Here is a 19,676-nt window from a genome sequence, read left to right on the forward strand (position 1 = left end):
GAGAATTATTCCATTACCTTTTCGTTTTCACATTTCAGAGTCCTCAGTCAGACGATGACATTGACATTGCTGTCATCATCGGCCCCATCGTCGCCGTTGTTCTCCTCTGTATCATCATTGGTGAGTGACGTCCCTTGATCTGCTGTCCCAGGCTGTGTTGTGTTCTTTTCTGAAGCGGGACAGTATTCTGGACAAAAATTATATATCTTTTAGCTGATCATGTGTGTGTGTGTGTTTTTACTTGTCTATGTCTATATGCAATGTGCCTTGTAATGAAAAAAAAAAAAGAAAAGAAAAAAAAACACCCCAAAATGAAAGGACCTGTGTCGTTGTTCATATCTTTTGTGATTTTATGTGTGTCGGCTGACATGAAGGATGGTTTTCTGTAGGTCTTTATTCTTTTTCTTAAGATACATTTAGAAAGTACTCTAAGTTCAAAAGGGTTCATAGCAGTGCAAGTATGTAAATTTTATGGAATTCAGTGTGCATTGGTGAAAAGGGAAAGAAATTTGATATTTATATATGTATGTGTGTGTGTCTGTGTGTAATTTTTTTAAAGTTTTTTTTTCTCTGCAAATCACAACAACCATCACTTAGTCATGCTGACAGAAGCAGTAGTAAAACAAAGTGAAAAGGCCATTTACGTTTTCCCTGTGAACTACTTCTGTTGTGTGTGTGCTTGTGAACTACTTCTGTTGTAACTACTTCAGTTGTGTGTGTGCTTGTGAACTACTTCTGTTGTTACTACTTCTGTTGTGTGTGTGTGTGCTTGTGAACTACTTCTGTTGTGTGTGTGCTTGTGAACTACTTCTGTTGTGTGTGTGCTTGTGAACTACTTCTGTTGTGTGTGTGTGTGTGTGCTTGTGAACTACTTCTGTTGTGTGTGTGTGCTTGTGAACTACTTCTGTGTGTGTGTGTGTGTGCTTGTGAACTACTTCTGTTGTGTGTGTGTGCTTGTGAACTACTTCTGTTGTAACTACTTCTGTTGTGTGTGTGTGCTTGTGAACTACTTCTGTTGTGTGTGTGCTTGTGAACTACTTCTGTTGTAACTACTTCTGTTGTGTGTGTGTGCTTGTGAACTACTTCTGTTGTAACTACTTCTGTTGTGTGTGTGTGTGTGCTTGTGAACTACTTCTGTTGTAACTACTTCTGTCGTGTGTGTGTGTGCTTGTGAACTACTTCTGTTGTAACTACTTCTGTCGTGTGTGTGTGTGTGCTTGTGAACTACTTCTGTTGTGTGTGTGTGTGTGCTTGTGAACTACTTATGTTGTGTGTGTGCTTGTGAACTACTTCTGTGTGTGTGTGTGTGTGCTTGTGAACTACTTCTGTTGTAACTACTTCTGTTGTGTGTGTGTGCTTGTGAACTACTTCTGTTGTAACTACTTCTGTTGTGTGTGTGCAAGTGTGAACCATTTATGGTCTTCCTGATGACAGCTAGCGTTGTGTGAGTGTGTGTGCATGTGAAAACTGTTCACATCATTCCTGTTGACTGTTTCAGTTTTCAGTTTTCACATTGGACAGATCCATGTATGCTACACCACATCTGCTGGGCAGATGCCTGACCAGCAGCATGCCGCACCGTGCATAGTCAGGCCTTGAGTGCATGCATGTGTGTTTGTGTTCCTATCACAGTGGGTTTCTTCTACAGATTTGTGCAAGAGGACAACACTTATGTTGCCATGTGTTCCTTTTCAGTGCGCTAAGTGTGAGCTGCACACAGGACCTCAGATTATCAGTTCATGTGAATGACTAGACACTCAGTTTGATTTTCCAGTCAAGGGCGAGAGCAGGAATTGAAACGAGATCCTCACAGACGCTGTATTGCCAGGTAGCGTCTAAACCATTCCACCACCTCTGTCCATGACTACAGTTGCTGTGTGTGTGTGCAGGTGTGATCGCATTCATCATGGTGGCGCGGAAGAAGCGAGCCACACACGGAGCCTACAGCCCCAGCAGACAGGAGACCGCCGGGGCCCGGGTGGAACTGGGCAACGTGCTGAAGAAACCACCAGAGGAACGCTTGATATGAGACTGTGTGGAGACAGAGAAAAAAGGGCCACAGGTTTTGTGGATTCAAACCCTTGTCACCGTGGTCAAGAAGAAAGCAGTTTTACAGATGAACTCTTGACGCTTCTTTTGAAACTGTGGTCAACGAGAAAGGAGTTTATATGTAAAATCTTGATGATCCACTACCAGCAAGTGTTTGACAGCATTTCAAAGCATTTTGCAAACTCTCATTATTTTGGGAGGGACATACACACACTTAAAAAAGCATAATGAGATTGTGAACAAGCTGTAATTGATTCTGTGGAATTGTGCTGAGGTCCATCAGCTGTCTGGGATCAGCGATGTTGACAGTGATGTTGATTTTACATGTGGAAAGTGTGTGTGTGTTGTTTTGTGTGCTGATGAAGACTGGCTGGATCAGAACTGGAGAGAAGACCTTGGATGAGGACTGTCGACAGTCAGTGACTGGCGGCACAGGTGACACTTCCACACACAGTGCGTCATACCAGAATTCAAATTGAGGACTTGTTCGCAACTTTAGCTGACCTGAACAAAACTTATTTTTAAATCGTACCACGCTGGAAGTTGCAAGTACTTTTCATTGCACTTTTCATTGGAGAATCTTGGGGTTTGGCCCTGAGAAAAATGAGAGACAAAACTGCCACTGTGTGTCACACAAGTGTATGGAAGTGCTTCTTACATGACTGAATTAATGTTTTGAATCTAGAACAACCAAAAAAAAATTATCCCATGGCCAGCCCTTTTTGGGTCTTCCGTGCTTCAGCATCAAACGTGTTTGGATAATTCCTGTCGTGTACCAGATTTTATATGGTCCTGTTTTGATCCTGTGTCTAGACTGATGTATGTGAATGGTAAATGATCATCTTGATGAGTGTCAGGTGGACTGGAACAACTCCACGCTTCGTTAATTTGTGCTGAAATGTGTCACGTGTAGTGGATTTTTCAGCATAATGGTTGTGTTACTGCAGGTTGTGTTTTGTTAATTGATGAATCTTTTTTTTTTTTTTTAAGTCATGATTGTGCAAGTTGTGTTTAGCATATACTTTTAGTGCATGTTGTAAAATCAACAAGGAAATGTGATGTGTAACCAGACTTGCCACAGTTGTGGGTCATGACAATGGGGTGAGAATAGTGTGTGTGTGTGTGTGTGTGACCCAGTGTGTGTGTGTGCATGAGTCTGTGTGTGTGTGAATGAGTATGTGTTAGAGAGTGCATGTGTGTGTGTGTGTTGGCATGCTTAAGATGAAGATGTGTGTGCATGCATGTATGTATGCGTCTTTTTATGTGAAGGTTTGCATGTAAAAGACGCTGACACTGTTTTCAGGGTTTAATGATGGGCATGAAAGAATGTGCAGAAGTCAAGCGATTATAGTGCATGGTCTGATTTGTTAATCACAAGGTTGTATAACATGGGATTGTAATATTGTTTGTTTTGGAAGAGATTGTGACAGCTCATTTTAATAGTCGTTTCCCTGTTTGTTATTTTCTTAATGTGTAGTTTTAAATTCACAAGCAGTGTTTGTTCATCATGGTTTATCAGTGTTTGAATGAAAACAAAAATCAGGTACAGTCACATTCCTCTGGCACTCTTTCCTTACTCCTTTTCCAGTTGTAGCATCTTTGCACCCTTCTCTCTCTCTCCGTTTCTTTCTTTCTGTCATTCACAGTCACAGTTCTGTTCACTTCACCCTCACCTGTTGCCCTGCCTGGGACGTAGGCCACCAGTTAGCGCTCTTCAGCCATCCTGGTCCTGTGCCAGTCGCTCCATTGTCCCCAGGTGCGGCCTGTCCTCTTCATGTCTGCCTCCAGGTCGTGGCACCACAGATTTCTTGGACGCCCTCTTTTCCATTGCCCTTGTGGGCTCCAACAGTTCTGTTTGAATGAACAGATAATTCATCAGTGTATTTTTGAGTTATTCATCAGGGTATTTCTGTGTTGTTCATCAGTGTATTTCTCAGTTATTCATCTGTGTATTTCACAGTTATTCATTGGAGTATTTCTCAATTATTCATCAGAGTATTTCACCACAGCCTGTGGGTGAGAAATTCCTCAGAAAACTTCCAGAACCAGCTTTCCTTCAAGTGAGTATTTCTGTTCCTAACTTCCTTGTCCTGTCTTCTTCGCCAGGTAGCTGAATCCTGACAAAACTTTTCACAGCCACCCTTCCTTCAAGCAGGCTGCAGCCTTGTGGTGAAACTTGAAGAACTGGGTCACGGTGGCTGAAGCCATCTTTGCAGCGCTGTTTGCTTAACGTTCAAGAATTTTCCCAAGTCTGCACTATTTCCACAGACTTTCATCATTCTTGACGCTGAGCAAACTGAATGCTGATAGGATTGCTTGAGCAACACAGCTCTGGTGGTCATTCCATCACGAAGTCGGAACACTGCTGATGGGATAATAACACTCAGATTGTATGCTTCGTTCTAGTTGTGTATGTTAGCTGAGGGCGTTACTCCTCTTGGGAACACATTTCCAGAGTGATATGACCTTTAGAAAGAACAGCTTGCGCTGTAGATGATGTGGCATGGAACATATCTGTGGGAGAGGAAATACAGCCGCGTGTATGTGTATGCAAACGGATTTAGTAGAACACAACTCTCCTCCGCCAGAGTGTGTAGATGGAAAAATTATGTTGTCTGTTCATTTTATTGATATTTTTATTCAAGAGTGCTTAGCAGTCGAATGCAGAATGCATGTGTTATGATGTGCATTGATTGTAAACTACGCAATGTATTTGTATGATCAGACTTGCAAAGGAGTAGTAGAAAGTCAGACGTTTGCACTATTTGCAGTGGAAGAGAATTTTGAGACTGTGGATAGGGTGATGTGTATGTGTATATATATATATATATATATATATATATATATATATATATATGGATTTTATGTCAGCTTTTCCTCGTTAGATTGAGGCGTTTTTTAAAGTTTGTTAAAGGATTTGTGCTGAGCTTAGCCTGGCAAAGCAGTGCCATGTGTGTGTCCTTGACACAATCAGTACCATCACCATCAATATTCAGGATACTTTTGCATTCCATGAAAATTATCATTGGATTTGATATCTGTCTGATGTTAATTGTTATGCAGTATTTTCCCCTTCTGCTGTTGGCATGCAGGCATTTGTATCATAGCTCACTTGTATGTGAACAAAGACATTGTATGGATGTGTATAACATATTTTATCTTGTTCACAATTCATGTGAATCTTAACTTTGAAAATGTAGAGATCTCTAGATCTGTTAGGATCTACAGAACATCCTTTTGGGGCATCAAAAAATATGTTTGGAGTTTTTCAGGATTTTCAGAACAATTTTATTTTAGCAACCAGAAAAGATATAAAGCTTCTGTGGAGGTACCTAGGATACTGTGAACATCTTAGGGACCTGAAAAGTGAAGATTCTGGAGGTACACAAGATAATCAGAATATCCCAAAGTTTATAATATATATATATATATATATATATATATATATATATATATATATTATAATCAGTTTTTACTACATAGAACATCTCAAGTAGTATGAAAATAAAGTTCTCTGTTTCAGCTTTGAAAACATATTGAGCACTTCAAAAGATGAAGAACACTGGAAGTACAAAGGATACTGACAACTTCAGCAAAATCTAAGATGATGATAAAAAATGAAGATCTAAAATGATAAGAGCTCTGTTTTGAGGTTTGAGGTCCTTGGAAGCATCTTTGTGGAGGATGTGGAAAAATATAGGCAGCTGTGATTACTTTGAAGACAGGGTCCCCTTGTTTTGTTCTCTGGGGCTGTGTGTACAATGTTCAGACCACGGTGTACTGCAGGACCTTGGTGTTGTCATCACGTGACAGATGTCAAGGACAGTGGTGTGTGTTCTTGTGTTTCAGAAATGTTTATCAGTGAAACACATTCCACTGACACTGCCTCTTGTAAAAGACACAGTAACAAACAAAATTTCTTCTTCGTTCTTTGGCTGTGACTCCCACATTCACTTGTATACACGAGTGGGATTTTACATGCATGACCCAATTCACACCCACCATGTAGGCAGTCATACTCCGTTCTAGGGGGGTGGTACACATGCTGGGTTTGTTCTTGTTTCCATAACCCACCGAACGCTGACATGAATTACGGGATCTTTAACGTACATATTTGATCTTCTGCATGCGTGTACACATAGAAGGGACTACGGCACTAGCAGGCCTGCACCTCTGTTGACCTGGGAGATTGAAAAAATCTCCATCCTTTACCCACCAGGTGCAGTGACCTGGATTTGAACCAGGGACCCTCAGATTGAAAGTCCACAACTTGGCTGTTGCACCCGTCACAAAGAAAAAGATGAGGTGTTTGCTTCATTTTGATGACAGTGAGATAATCATAATGATAACTGATACTTGTGCTTATCATCAGCAGTCAGGAGGCTCAGATATTTGTTTTCTTTTCCAGTGTTTAGATTGTTCCCCTGGTATGTCATGGTTTCATCCATTGCTCATTGTTGCAAACAGTTAAAGCAACATACCCTTGAAAGCACAAACCTAACAGTGATTTGCCTTTTTCTGCATATCTTTGACAGTACATGTTTTAGCATGAGCTGCCTTTTGAAAAAAATTTTTTCTTCCTTTTCAACATATCATTGAAAGTACACATGTTACTGCAACTGCCTTTTGAAAGCATTCCATGTTGTGTCCATATCAACGACAGGTTGTGATTGTTGCCTTCTGTTCATTGTTGTCCCTGCCAATCAAAAGTAGCACTCATTGCTGAAGGGAGAGGATGTGGTTCCAGTGATGTGTCCGTCCATGTGACAGGAGGAGCGAGAGGTCGTGCCTGTGTTTTCTCTCCGTGGAGAGGAATCTGCCCATCTTTTAAACTGTCCAGTGTTTGAGATGATAGTCCGCATTATTGAATTCATTTTCCCCATATGATAGTCCGCATTATTGAATTCATTTTCCCCATACCAGAAAGCGATCTTCTCTCTTTAGTTTTCACAGGAACAAAGTTAGCACCATCAGCAATTGAATCATACCCTTTTTCTGATGGTAAATTTTGATTGCTACAAAGTTTTAGCAGAAAAAATGTATGTGAATGTGAAGGAATTCAGAATAGGTTGTGAGGTTGCTCATTCTGCTGGAAACTGTTTTCAGAAGTGTGTTTAAAGAGAAAAAACTGAGAATAGGAGGATTAGACACACACTGCCAAAGTAAGATTTGTGTGTAAGCTTGTCAAAGATTGTGACTGTGCGGTTCAAGTTTCATTGACATATCAAATATTTCTGCCTCAAAAAGTGTGAAACATTTTATTGTTGAAATTTGTTGGGACTTTTTTGTGTGTAACATAAAAGCTGGATGTGTGTTGATGACAAAGTGAATGTTTTTTTTTGGTTGTAAAATCATCATAACAAACCAAATAGCTCACACATTTCATTGTTGGTTGGCTATTTGTGGGTTTAACATTAACTGAGCCTAATGTTATTAACTGCATTGGTATGTATGTACTGTGTTAAGTATGTTGAAGATTTGAACATGAGCAGAAGTGAATTTTGATAAATATAACATATCAAATCTTGGTGAACCATGGATGACATTGAAATGAACTGTGCCTTGTGTGTTATGCCCTTGCCATTTCTGTAAAATGGTGTCCAGTGCAAAACAAAATCTGTCATAATCGATTTATGCAAGATGTGCATTGTTTATGTCTGTTGATATCTTTGCTTTTTCATACCATTATTCCCACTTCCTTGGCATTTTACTTCATAAATAGTATCTCCACCTTCTGGAAATTATGGGCTAGAAATTTCCTCTTTTTTGATTACATTTTGTTTCTCTTGTTATCCTATTTGTTCTGTCATTTTTTGTTTATTTTTTTTTTCTTCTGCCATGCTGGTTCATTCAACTTTTTTTCCCTTTTTTTCAAGAAAGCTTTGAATATTTAAAAAAAATCTTTTTCAGAACTTGATTATTTAGCATTCTTACCATGGTTTTTTTTTTTTTAAATAATTAAAATTTTTTTTTTTAACCTAGAATGTGTGAGGTGCCTGCTGCAATGTCATTTGTTTTGTGTGCCTGTTATTATATATGATTTTGTATAATATGTATGATTTTGTTTGTGTTCAAGTTACTTTTTAAAATCCTCTGGTGAAAATTTGGTATTGTCAGTGTCAAAGCATGTGCATGAATTTGACTGTGCTTGTCTTTTGATTCTTGTTTTTAGCCTCTTCTGCTTCTTCACAGCAGGTTTCTGTTTTGATTTCTCATTTATGCACTGAACATTGAAGTTCCAGTTTCAGGTTTTATATCCATTCATAACAAAAAAAGAGACAAAATGTTAAATATCAGGTTATTTTACCTGGGAGAAGTATTTGTTTTCAAAAATGGGAAATAACCATCCCACTGCTCTGTTCAGATGGCTTCAGGTTAACTTGTCTGCTTGCAAGTAGATAGGAAAAAAACAAAAACACTTAGTAAAAAAAATTGATAGGTTTTTGTGGGATTTTTTAGGTCATTGATCTGAAAATACTCACACCAGTCAACTTGTTAGCAAGTAGATTTTGATGAATGAATGGCATGGATACTTGTATAGTGCCTTGCCTTGGTCGGAGAAGAAGCTCTGAGCATTTTACAAACCCGGGGTCATTCACACAACAGGCTGCCTACCTGGGTAGAGCCAACTGACGGCTGCCATTGGGCGTTCATCATTCATTTCCTTTGTCATTCAATATTTTTCAGTCACATAGACATACACACTCAGACACATGTAACATTTTTTTAACTGACAAAAAAAAAATCATAAGTTTGTGGGGTTGGTTGGTTGTCTTATTAATTCATCTAGTTTTAAATATTTCCCAGTAACTGATAAAGGTTTCAGGAAATGACTGATCTGTCACTAGAAGGTTACTGGTTTTGCCAGAAAAGTGTTTGGGTGTTCTTTTTGAGGGGGGGGGGGGGGTATGTGAAATGGGTATTTTTGTGTTCAGGAAAAGGAAAATAGCTGCCTGTGGTAAGTGTTATAAACACAAATATCTTGTTGGGTTGTCAGTAAAGTTGTCAGTAAATGTGCGGCATTATTACCTGCTTAACTTTCATTTGTAGACAAGAAGCTTCACTGAAGATGGTGGTCACACTTTTTTTTGTTTCTTTATTTTTCTCTCTCCTCCATTTACATTCAGTGTAAAGAGTTCAGGGAAAAATAAAATGCCACTAGACTGTCATAGTATATGCTGCATGTTTTGTGATACCCTTCCTTTCTGTATGTGTATACATCTATGTTCTGCAGACTTATAGCTAACCTGCTGTTTTTTGCATAAGCATTTTTATCAGGAAAGTTGACATTTGTTGACTGGTTGTGAGGGCAATGTGACAGACGTGTGATCATGACTTGATATTACCTGTAAATTATTACTTACCCTTGTGTGAATGGACTGCGGAAACTGTCAAATTGCAATGTAGATGCGAATAGTTTATACATACGTATTCCCTAATGTTCAAGATTAATTTACTCTAGTAATGTGTTAATAAAGAAAAACAAGGTATGTGAAGCTTGTAATCTTGACAGTTTTTATATCAAAATGTTTTTACTAGTCATGTCACTGTTATTAAACCGACATGATTATTCCTTGCGTGCATTTGGCGTTTTGAGAGGTGAAGATGACTGTCTGTCTGCCGCAATGAATATAGATGGCAACAAAAACACAGTGGCAACGGCATAACAACCAGAACAATTACCCCTCCCCCCCACACCCTCCTATAAAAAACCCAAAACAAAACAAGTATGAAACCTTATCAATCAAAGAGCAGTACCACTTGTGACAACTGGACAGGTCTACCTATAAAACCAACCACAGGCGCACACATACACATGCACACACACACACACAGGTCCAAAACACCACAGACTTTTTGACTCACTTGTGTAAACAAAGTGAGTCTATGTTTTAACCCGGTGTTCGGTTGTCTGTGTGTGTGTCTGTGTGTCCGTGGTAAACTTTAACATTGACATTTTCTCTGCAAATACTTTGTCAGTTGACACCAAATTAGGCATAGAAATAGGAAAAATTCAGTTCTTTCCAGTCACCTTGTTTAAAACAATATTGCACCTCTGGGATGGGCACACACACAAAAAAAAATGAAGCCTAATTATATGCAAACTGCATTTACTGTTATATTTATATTTTTTGTATTCTCTAAACTTGGCACTTTGATCTGATATTCTGACCCAACAACAAGAGCAGTCATTATCATCATTTTCTGTTCAAACAGGAACTTCTTTTGCTAAGCATGAAAGTTTTATTTATTTTGCAAACGTTTTGGTGCAGATAGTAAACAAGGGAAATTACTCTGTAATTAATGCTAGGGGAGTTAATTTGCTTTAAACTGATCTTTCTCATCTTAAACATTACATTTTGAAATTATACTCAATACATAAAAAGCTTGGATTTTTTTTTTAAGTGTATCACAAGTGAGTCTTGAAGGCCTTGCCTCTCTTGTTTTTTTTGTAATCATCTGATATCACTCTTCGTGAATGATGTCTGCTGTACCCCATTTCACAACACTCCCCCTCACTTCTTAAAGCCTTACTAAGCGCATTGAATTACGCTGCTGGTCAGGCATCTGCTTGGCTGGTGTGGTGTAGCGTGTATGGGTTTGTCCGAATGCCTCCTTGAGCTACTGACACTGATACTCCCTGAATCTTTATGATGAAAGGTTCTTTCTTTGAGGGGAAAGCAGACCTGTTTATGCTATGACTTAGGGGTAGCATCCTCCACTTTTGAAGCTATTGCCATGCTACTACACATCAATACATACACTCACGAATGCCTCGTTACCGGCTATGTGTTTCACTCCCGATGCGGTCCAAACACAGATCCACGTTTTTTGTGGGTTTTTTTTCTCTTCAATAGGTGGCGCGCATTTACCAGCTCATGGGGTTGCGTTTTTTTGTTTTATCTCCATCGTCGCCCACAAGTGTTCTCATGATAAGTGCATGAAGCAATTGTGTGCCCAAGGACATGCGCACATAACTGAATACATGCCTCTTCCACCATCCAATGGCGGACAACATGCGGCATCTTGAATCAGACAAAGAAACAGATTAAGAAATCGTGCAGCCTTCAACATCGAAGTCGGATGAAAAAAAAAAGAAAAAAAAAAAAAAGAAGGAAAGTGGAGCAAAAGTTAAGCGCAATGATCACACACACCACCAAATGTGTGCATGTGTGTGCGCACAGGCGTCTTTGTGTGTCTGTGATGCAGTATTGGGAGTTTTGTATGCGGGTGTACATTTCTGTATGCTTTGGATGAGCATGGGTGTGTGCGTGTGCATGTGTTGTCTTGTCAAACATGTTTACATGCGCGTGCATGTGTATGATAGGTGCATGCATTTATGCATATGCTTTTTGCATGGTTTATATGCTCTGGATTGTATAAGCCTGTGTATGTTAAAGCGTGTTGGGTTATACTGCTGGTCATGCATCTTCCTAGCAGATGCGGTGCAGCGTATATGGATTTGTCCAAACGCAGTGACGACTCCTCGAAAAATACTGAAATGTGTTTGTGAATGTTTGTGTGTGTGTGTGCACGCATGTGCGTGTTCATCTGTTAACAGTGTGTTAGTGTTTGTGTATGTGTGCACGCATGTGTATGAAACTATGCATGTGTGTGTGAGCTTGCATGTGTATATACACATGCATATGTGTTGTGTGTGTGTGAGTGCATATGTTTGTATAAGTATTTGTGTTTGTGTGTTTGCATGTGTGTGCATGTGACCATTCATATCTCCTTTCTGTTTAATTAATCATCCTTATCTTCATATTGCAATTGAGAAAAAAAAGGACGGTGCCACTTTCCGAGGAAAAGACTGGCACCCGTACCTGAACCTGCCTGTAAGTGGGGGGGCTGCTTCAGTGACAGACTTGGTAGATTTCAAATTGTGATTTTCAAAGGGAAGGAACAGCCGATTTAGAATGTTGGACTATGTTTATTGTTTGCTTTGTCTTTGTGTTTAATTGTTTGGTAAGCCTTTTTTTAAAAGGTGGGTGGAAGGGGATGGCCACCAAATATATACATAGTCCAACTTCATGATTCGGGAGTTCCTCCCCCTAGAAAATGTTTCTGGTCATTTTAACTACAATGAAGAAAATCCACCTCCGTTCAGCATTCTGTTTAATTTTCCCCCACATACCTCACATAAACATGAAAAATCTGCAGTCATGAACAAAAACACATTGTAATGCGACCTGACAAAAGCTTACCGACAATGCACAAGTCATGGAAACGTCACGGTTAAGTGGCATTCAGATGTAACAAAAGAAACACAGCATGCAATCCCTGATAAACACCAAACATTGTTGGTAAGCCAACAACAATAACAACAGTGTCTGGGATTGTTCAGTGTCTGGGATTGTTCAATGTACCTCCAAGTTTTATTTACCTGTGCGCTAGCTGAATCTGTAGCATAAGCAACACTGACTTGGAGTTGTGTACCTTGTGAATGGAGAGTTGCCACTCTTTATTGTTCTCGGTCAGTCATTCTCCTAGTCCTAGCCTCATTGTTCTTTCATTGTTGGTGAGCTTTTGCCCCCTGACGATGTGCTTTGGTCCACCATCACACAGGCCAAGGGAAACAATTGGTGTAAGGCTCACATCTGAAAGCAAGAGCTTTGCACTTAGTCATTTTAGTAAGCTACTGCACGTACTCGGGTGCCAACCCCAAAATGTATTTCTAGTGGATTCACAATCTTAAGCTGTTGTATTTTTTAAACCACTGTGCTCATCATTTTATTGATAGCAATAACAGATGAGCAAGACACTTAAGTAGAAATATGTACACAATCTTCTGAAATACTTAAATAGAATTGTGTATACAATCTTCTGAAATTATAAACATAAATGACAACTAAAAGATTTGTTTTGAGAATGCATGTGAATGATTCACCACAGGCTCAGTGAACTTGCCTCCAGCATCTCTTGTTGCAGGAGTAACCATTACAGCTGCAGCATCTTCCTGTTCAAAAGCCTGCACAACGTCTTTGGCAGCTTGAAGATCCTCTTCAAGCTTTCTTCTTTTTGTCTCAAGTTTTGATGCACGAACCTGTGCTCTCCTTTTCAAAGTTCTCTGCTCTTGAGCTGTTTCTTCTATTCCTTGCAGCCGTTTGATTTCTTCCTTTTGTTGATGAACTGTATTATTCAGTCTGGAACATCTTCTACATAGATTTGATTGCTTCAGTGTACTGCACTCTGTTCTTTTTGTGCGAAGTTGATTGAGAAGAGCAGTGTTCTTTTCTTGCTGCCTGCAGTTTCTTATTTGCAGTTTCCACTTGCTTTTCTGGATGTTCAATCCTCTTTTCTAGACTGTATACATTTTTGTCTCTTTCCTGGATGACATCTTTTAAAGCAGCAACTTCTGCCTCTTTAGCAACTCTATCAAACCCTGTCGATGATGTACACTGCAGTGTAGACAATGCACCGGCTCATGTCAAGATGTCTGTTGTTGTGCTGGCATCGAAGGAAACATGTGCAGCAGCAGGGGGTGATGAAGACTCCGCAGGTAGTGCTACAGACTTAGCAGGCAGTGAAGAAAACTCCGCAGGTAGTGCTACAGACTTAGCAGGCAGTGAAGAAAACTCCGCAGGTAGTGCTACAGACTTAGCAGGCAGTGAAGAAAACTCCGCAGGCAGTGCTACAGACTTAGCAGGCAGTGAAGACTCTGCAGGCAGTGAGGACGACTCAGCAGGCAGTGATGAAGATTGTTGAGCTGCTGACAGAGACAACTGTGGGCCAGCAGATGTGTGCACACTTGGATTTGCCTCTGTCTCTGACAAAAGGCAAGAGCGATCTTTGTAGCCTTGCAGGAGACCAGCATCTTCCTTACAGCTCTGCTTCTGTTTGGCGCTAGACTGATTTTTTTTCAGTATTTTTTTTAACGTGTCCATACTGATCTGCCTGTGTTTATCAGGGATTGCATGCTGTGTTTCTTTTGTTGCATCTGAATGCCACTTAACCCTGACGTTTCCATGACTTGTGCATTGTCGGTAAGCTTTTCAATCAACAAACACTGGTTTCAGATGGTGAGCTAAAGTATGATTGGAATTGAAATGCCTCTATATATGTAAATACCAGTAACACTCCCTCACCACCCATGTTTTCAGCTTCCTTCCTGTAGTTTTTATATGAACAAATGAAATCACATGTCAACCAAGCAGGCTTCACATCTTGTTTTATCACATATGGCTTCCTGCAGACACAACCATCCCTACAACAATCTAACTCATCCCTCATACAGTTTTACAACTCACCACCTCTCCCCTTCAAAAAATAATCCATCTATTCCTCCATTCATCACCTAGGTTTTTCTCCATTGAAAAGCTTAAGAGCTCTGCATGGAATTTTCTCAAACAGCAAAAACCTGGTTGTTCCTTCAGTGGCCTTCACAGGGGATTGGTACACTTGTTAAAGTAATCCATTCCTTCATTTGTTACCTGGGCTTTTCTCCATTGATAAGCTTGAAAGCCTTGCGGGGAATTTTCTCAAACAGTAAAAACCCGGCGGCTCTTTCGATGGCTTCCAAGGGGAACTGGTACACTTTGAGCTGGACGCTGTCGGGCAGGGGCTGGTTGGGCATGACGTACGACTTCAGCTCGTACTGACCGTTGAGGTCCTCGATCACCAGCACCTTGAAGAAGTGGGTCGGCACAGCCACCTGATTTGAGCCGATCACTTCATACTTGACGTACACCTTGCCGTCCGCTTCTCTCCTGAAAAAAGACAGGTTTTTGTTTATTTTACATAACATCGCTTTGTTGATGTTCCACACTATGCTCCCCAATATTGTCTCCCCCTCCACTAGATCTTGAGTGATGGTCTGGATTCTAGTCATTCAGATAAGGCAATAAACCAAGGTCTCCATGTGTCTCATGCATGCACTGCACGTAAAAGAATCCATGGCAACAAAAGGGTAGTCCTTGGCAAAATTCTGTAGAAAAATCCACTTTGATGGAAAACACATACAGACAACAACAACAACAAAAACAAAAAAAAAGAAAAGAAAAAACAGGTGGCACTGCACTGTGGTGACATGCTCTCCCAGGGGAGAGCAGCCTGAATTTCACACAAAGAAATCTGTTGTGACAAAGAGTGATTGATACAACACAACATTATCCAAAAATGTAAATTAAAAAGATATTAAGCACATGTATCGCACGCCAAGTGATACAAGATTCCTTATGTCACAAATTCATTCTAAAAAGTAAAATATATGCACCGTTTTACCTTGTTCCCAAAATGGAAGGGTTTTTTTTTCATACTGAAAAATCATTTTCAACATTGAAAATCATTAACTATCTCACCTGAACACCACTTTTGCTAAAGTTCTGTATTCCATTTTCAAAAAAATACACCTTCACACAATTAACACATACTTATGTAAGTGTGTACTCGTCAACCTTGGTGGCAAAGTGCTTAATGTTGCCAACTGATGGAAGAGAGGTTTCAGGTTCCAATCCCACCTGAGGCAAATATCTGGAGATTTCTCAGCCTGTTGCCAGATTATATTTATATATATCTAGATATATACACATAATTTTTTAAAAGATGAATAAAAAAAAAAAAAATAAAAAAAAAACATGAAAATAATATGAATAATCATAATGATAATATAAATAGATAAATAAATAAACATGGGTGCAAATTGCAATAACCAAGATGAAATGGTTACAGTGAGGAACTTTCAATCTGAGGGTTGATCATGTTATCTGCACTTGGTACATTAAATGATTAACGGTGGAGATTTTTCCAATCTGCCAGGTTTGTTTTTGTGTGGCCCTATCAATGCCATTCTTGTGTGTACTCATGCAGGCCATAAAAAATATGTGCAAGTTAAAGATACCATAATCCATATCATGGACCTGTACTGGTAAACATGGGAGCTGCAGCCCGTAAACACAGGAAGAAACTAACTGAGCATCACTGATCAAGTAATAAAATGGAAGGTACAGCATCACTTGTCAAGTACATAGAATAGTAGGTACAGCACAATTTATCATTTTATTTATTTTATTTTATTTTTTTCTCAAGGCCTGACTAAGTGCGTCTGGTTACGCTGCTGGTCAGACATCTACTTGGCAGATGTGGTGTAGTGTATATGGATTTGTCCGAACGCAGTGACACCTCCTTGAGGTACTGATACTGATACTTATCAAGTACATAGAATGGAAAGTACAGGATCACTTATCAAGTACAAACTACATAAAACAGAAGGTACAGCACCACTTATCAAGTGCACAGAATGGAAGGTACAGCACCACTTAAGTAGAAACTACATAAAATAGAAGGTACAGCACCACTTATCAAGTGCACAGAATGGAAGGTACAGCACCACTTATCAAGTGCACAGAATGGAAGGTACAGCACCACTTATCAAGTGCACAGAATGGAAGGTACAGCACCACTTATCAAGTGCACAGAATGGAAGGTACAGCACCACTTATCAAGTGCACAGAATGGAAGGTACAGCACCACTTATCAAGTGCACAGAATGGAAGGTACAGCACCACTTATCAAGTGCACAGAATGGAAGGTACAGCACCACTTATCAAGTGCACAGAATGGAAGGTACAGCACCACTTATCAAGTGCACAGAATGGAAGGTACAGCACCACTTAAGTACACACTACATAGAATAGAAGGTACAGCACTGCTTAAGTACAAACTACATAGAATGGAAAGTACAGCACCACTTAAGTACACACTACATAGAATAGAAGGTACAACACCACTTAAGTACAAACTACATAGAATGGAAAGTACAGCACCACTTAAGTACACACTACATAGAATAGAAGGTACAACACCACTTAAGTACAAACTACATAGAATGGAAAGTACAGCACCACTTAAGTACAAATTACACAAATAGAAGGTACATCATCACTTATCAAGTACACAGAATGGGTGGCACAGGATCACTTATCAAGTACACAGAATGGGTGGCACAGAATCACTTATCAAGTACACAGAATGGTAGGTACAGCATCACTTAAGTACATACTGCATAGAATGTAAAGTACAGCATCACTCATCAAGTGCAAACTATACAGAATGAAAGGTACAGCATCAAATACGAAGTACACAGAATGGAAGGGACATGGCTTGCACAAAGATGCAAGCCCGACAGTTTCAGTTGCCAAGGAATGTTTGCCAAGAACTGAAGAAGCTTGAACATACGCACTTGGTGAAAAATCAAGGATGCTGATGGTAAAACCACTTCATCATGACTCATGGGTGACAGCATTTTCATGAGTTACCCAGAGATGCCAACCCCTGTCCACTGTTTGTAGGAACAATAAGGAAATTTGGTGGGAACATTTTGAATTTGGTAGGAACATTCATACTCCAAGCCACACCAGCAAACCAAGTTAAAAAGTGACTGCCCTGACCTTGTTATTGGTAAGTCCAGAGCGTCTGGGTAATGTCACGACAGGAAAGCATGTGACCATGCTATGTTGTCAAAAATGAACTCGTCAGAACAATTCTGACGTTGGCATAACATCGGAACAAACTGCGATCGAGTGAAACAAAATACAGCGAAATTTTAACAGTTGGCTTTTCTGGTTACTCTATGAATGCAGAAGAAAAATGAGGTCCGAACGCACCTGGGAAGGTAGAGGGGTCCTGTGCAGACATAGACGCTGCGGTTCTTACGGGCGATTGCTCGGGTGTACTTTTCCAGTTGATTCCAAGATCCTCGGTTGAAACCAACACCCACCTGAAAAACACACAATATCATTTTAATTTTTTTTACTATACAGAAATCTGCATTGGAATGCTGTTTCTATCAATTTGAAAGGAGGGGTGAGGAGGTGGAGTTCCTTTGATTGCTGGTGGGATATAGTGAGAGGAGGATGAAAAAGAAGAGATGAGCACTGTACATTATCTAATGTCATTTTTAAATAATTATGCAGAACTAGGGAGAAATGGTTGAAGAAAAGAACTGTGAGAAAAGTGTGCGTGTGTGTGTGTGACTGTATCTGTGGGTGTATATGTGTGTGTGTGTGTGTGTGTGTGTGTGAATGTATCTGTGGGTGTATATGTGTGTGCGTAAATGTGTGTGTGTGTGTGTATGTGAATGTATCTGTGGGTGTATATGTGTGTGCATAAATGTGTGTGTGTGTGTGTGTGTGTGTGTGTGTGTGTCTGTGGATGTATATATGTGTGTATTGCATATGAACTGTATTCAGGTTGAAGAATATCACTTTAGGCCTCTGGCAGTCCTTGAAGTTGAAAGCCAGTTCTTATGGTTATCAGTCTCAGTCTTTGCTGTTTCTACTGCTACAATAAATACCTGTGGTGCAATATTACTCAAGATGAATGTTTGGTCCATGGCTTTTTGGCTGTGACGATGATTTGATGCTGCTGCCAGATGTCCCCTGTCATACCCACTGCCTTTGTAGTCAGAGTTCTTTGCTCGGAAAAAAGGGTGCACTGATTCATCTTCTTCAAACTTGCAGTTCTCTCTGGCGATTCCTTCAACCTCGTTGCAGTTTTCTCCCTTTATATGCTCGAAGACCCAGTATGGAGTTTTGTTCCGTCGGTCGTATGCCACAACATGGTCTTCAAAGAAACGAACATTGTCAAAATTGGGATACCCGAACTTCATAATCTCACCGGCTCGGTTAGTTGGTGTGGTGACAGCTACCGAACTAGCCGGGGAAGGGAGAGAACTACTTGTGAGAGCAGACGACGCCGACACAGTCAAAGGGATTGGAAGAAAATGGTACCAGCTTGGAACATTCTGACTAGAAACAGACTCTTCGCCGTTCTGTGGAAATGTTCTTCTGTCGCTTCTAGCGTCTTCAGAATCTGACAAGGCATAGTGTTCAACGTTTCTCTCACGAATCGTACATTTCTCGTTACTGTTCGAACAACCGACATAGTATCCCGCTCCGGCACACAATGTCGAAACGAGTGCTGTGATGCGACGAGACAGCATTCTGTCGTCTGTGGTATTTTCGGGGTTACACTTGACACACAGAGAAAAGATATCGTGCGAATATTACCCCCATACAGTCTTCAGATCAATCACAAGTGGTACTTTTTCTGACTCGGCAATGCGCAAGGACGGTCAAGCCAGTATGGTTCCCCTTACCAAGGAAAGGTTACTCTTGATGAAGGTGAAAAGATCAACCCACGAACGCGCGCGCTAATTTCAATCTGTTCCATTGACGGATCAATCAGCATGCTTTGACATGTCCTGAAACTGAAACTATTCCACTCACTTTCGCCCTCACATATAGCGATATATTCTTTTGCATATGCATATTTTCATCACATAAAAGATAGGTACATATAATCATAACGGGATGTTTTGAACTGTAAAATATTCTCTGAGTTCGCGTGTATGCTGGAAATTCAACCATTATTCCCCATTGAGTTTGTGTGTGTGTGTGTGTGTGTGTGTGTGTGTGTGCGTGCGTGCGTGCGTGCGTGTGTGTGTGCGTGTGTGTGTGTGTGTGTGTGTGTGTGTGTGTGTGTGTATGTGTGTGTGTGTGTGCTATTCAGTGTTCTTTAGTGAAAACATGATTTCGACTGTAGTCTCCAGACTTCTGCCTGTACACTGATGTACTGTATATCAGTTATACACACCACAGGAGAAAATGTGTGTGAAAGAGTATAGG

General features: G+C 40.2%; 2 protein-coding genes across 2 annotated transcripts in view; one reads left to right on the plus strand and one right to left on the minus strand.

Moving 5' to 3' along the window:
* LOC143289429 (uncharacterized) overlaps window positions 1-9,622 on the plus strand; it is a 159,706-nt gene extending 150,084 nt beyond the window's left edge. Inside the window, exons 36-37 of the mRNA XM_076598393.1 lie at window positions 39-120; window positions 1,890-9,622. Of these exons, the coding sequence (XP_076454508.1) occupies window positions 39-120; window positions 1,890-2,029 (222 nt within the window). The 3' untranslated portion in view covers window positions 2,030-9,622. The remainder of the gene's footprint in view (window positions 1-38; window positions 121-1,889) is intronic.
* A 2,528-nt stretch (window positions 9,623-12,150) lies between these two features.
* On the minus strand, window positions 12,151-19,127 carry LOC143289469 (endonuclease G, mitochondrial-like). Its single transcript, XM_076598444.1, has 3 exons — window positions 18,344-19,127; window positions 17,655-17,767; window positions 12,151-14,759 (listed from the first exon to the last, which is right to left on the minus strand). Exons 1-3 carry the CDS (start codon window positions 18,989-18,991, stop codon window positions 14,480-14,482), a joined length of 1,041 nt encoding a protein of 346 aa, XP_076454559.1. The 5' UTR covers window positions 18,992-19,127; the 3' UTR covers window positions 12,151-14,479.
* Between the last annotated feature and the right edge of the window lie 549 nt (window positions 19,128-19,676).

Source organism: Babylonia areolata, chromosome 14 (assembly GCF_041734735.1).
Source record: "Babylonia areolata isolate BAREFJ2019XMU chromosome 14, ASM4173473v1, whole genome shotgun sequence".
In the NCBI taxonomy this organism is placed as follows: domain Eukaryota; kingdom Metazoa; phylum Mollusca; class Gastropoda; order Neogastropoda; family Buccinidae; genus Babylonia; species Babylonia areolata.

What these genes read in the sequence shown, in the direction of transcription:
- LOC143289469 (XM_076598444.1), bottom strand. Translation starts at nt 18,991, where the DNA reads ATGCTGTCTCGTCGCATCACAGCACTCGTTTCGACATTGTGTGCCGGA. An exon ending in TGAGTAATATTGCACCACAG is followed by an intron (nt 17,768 to 18,343) that starts GTATTTATTGTA and finishes TGTGTTTTTCAG; the next exon opens with GTGGGTGTTGGTTTCAACCG. An exon ending in GGACCCCTCTACCTTCCCAG is followed by an intron (nt 14,760 to 17,654) that starts GTGCGTTCGGAC and finishes GTCTTTTTTCAG; the next exon opens with GAGAGAAGCGGACGGCAAGG.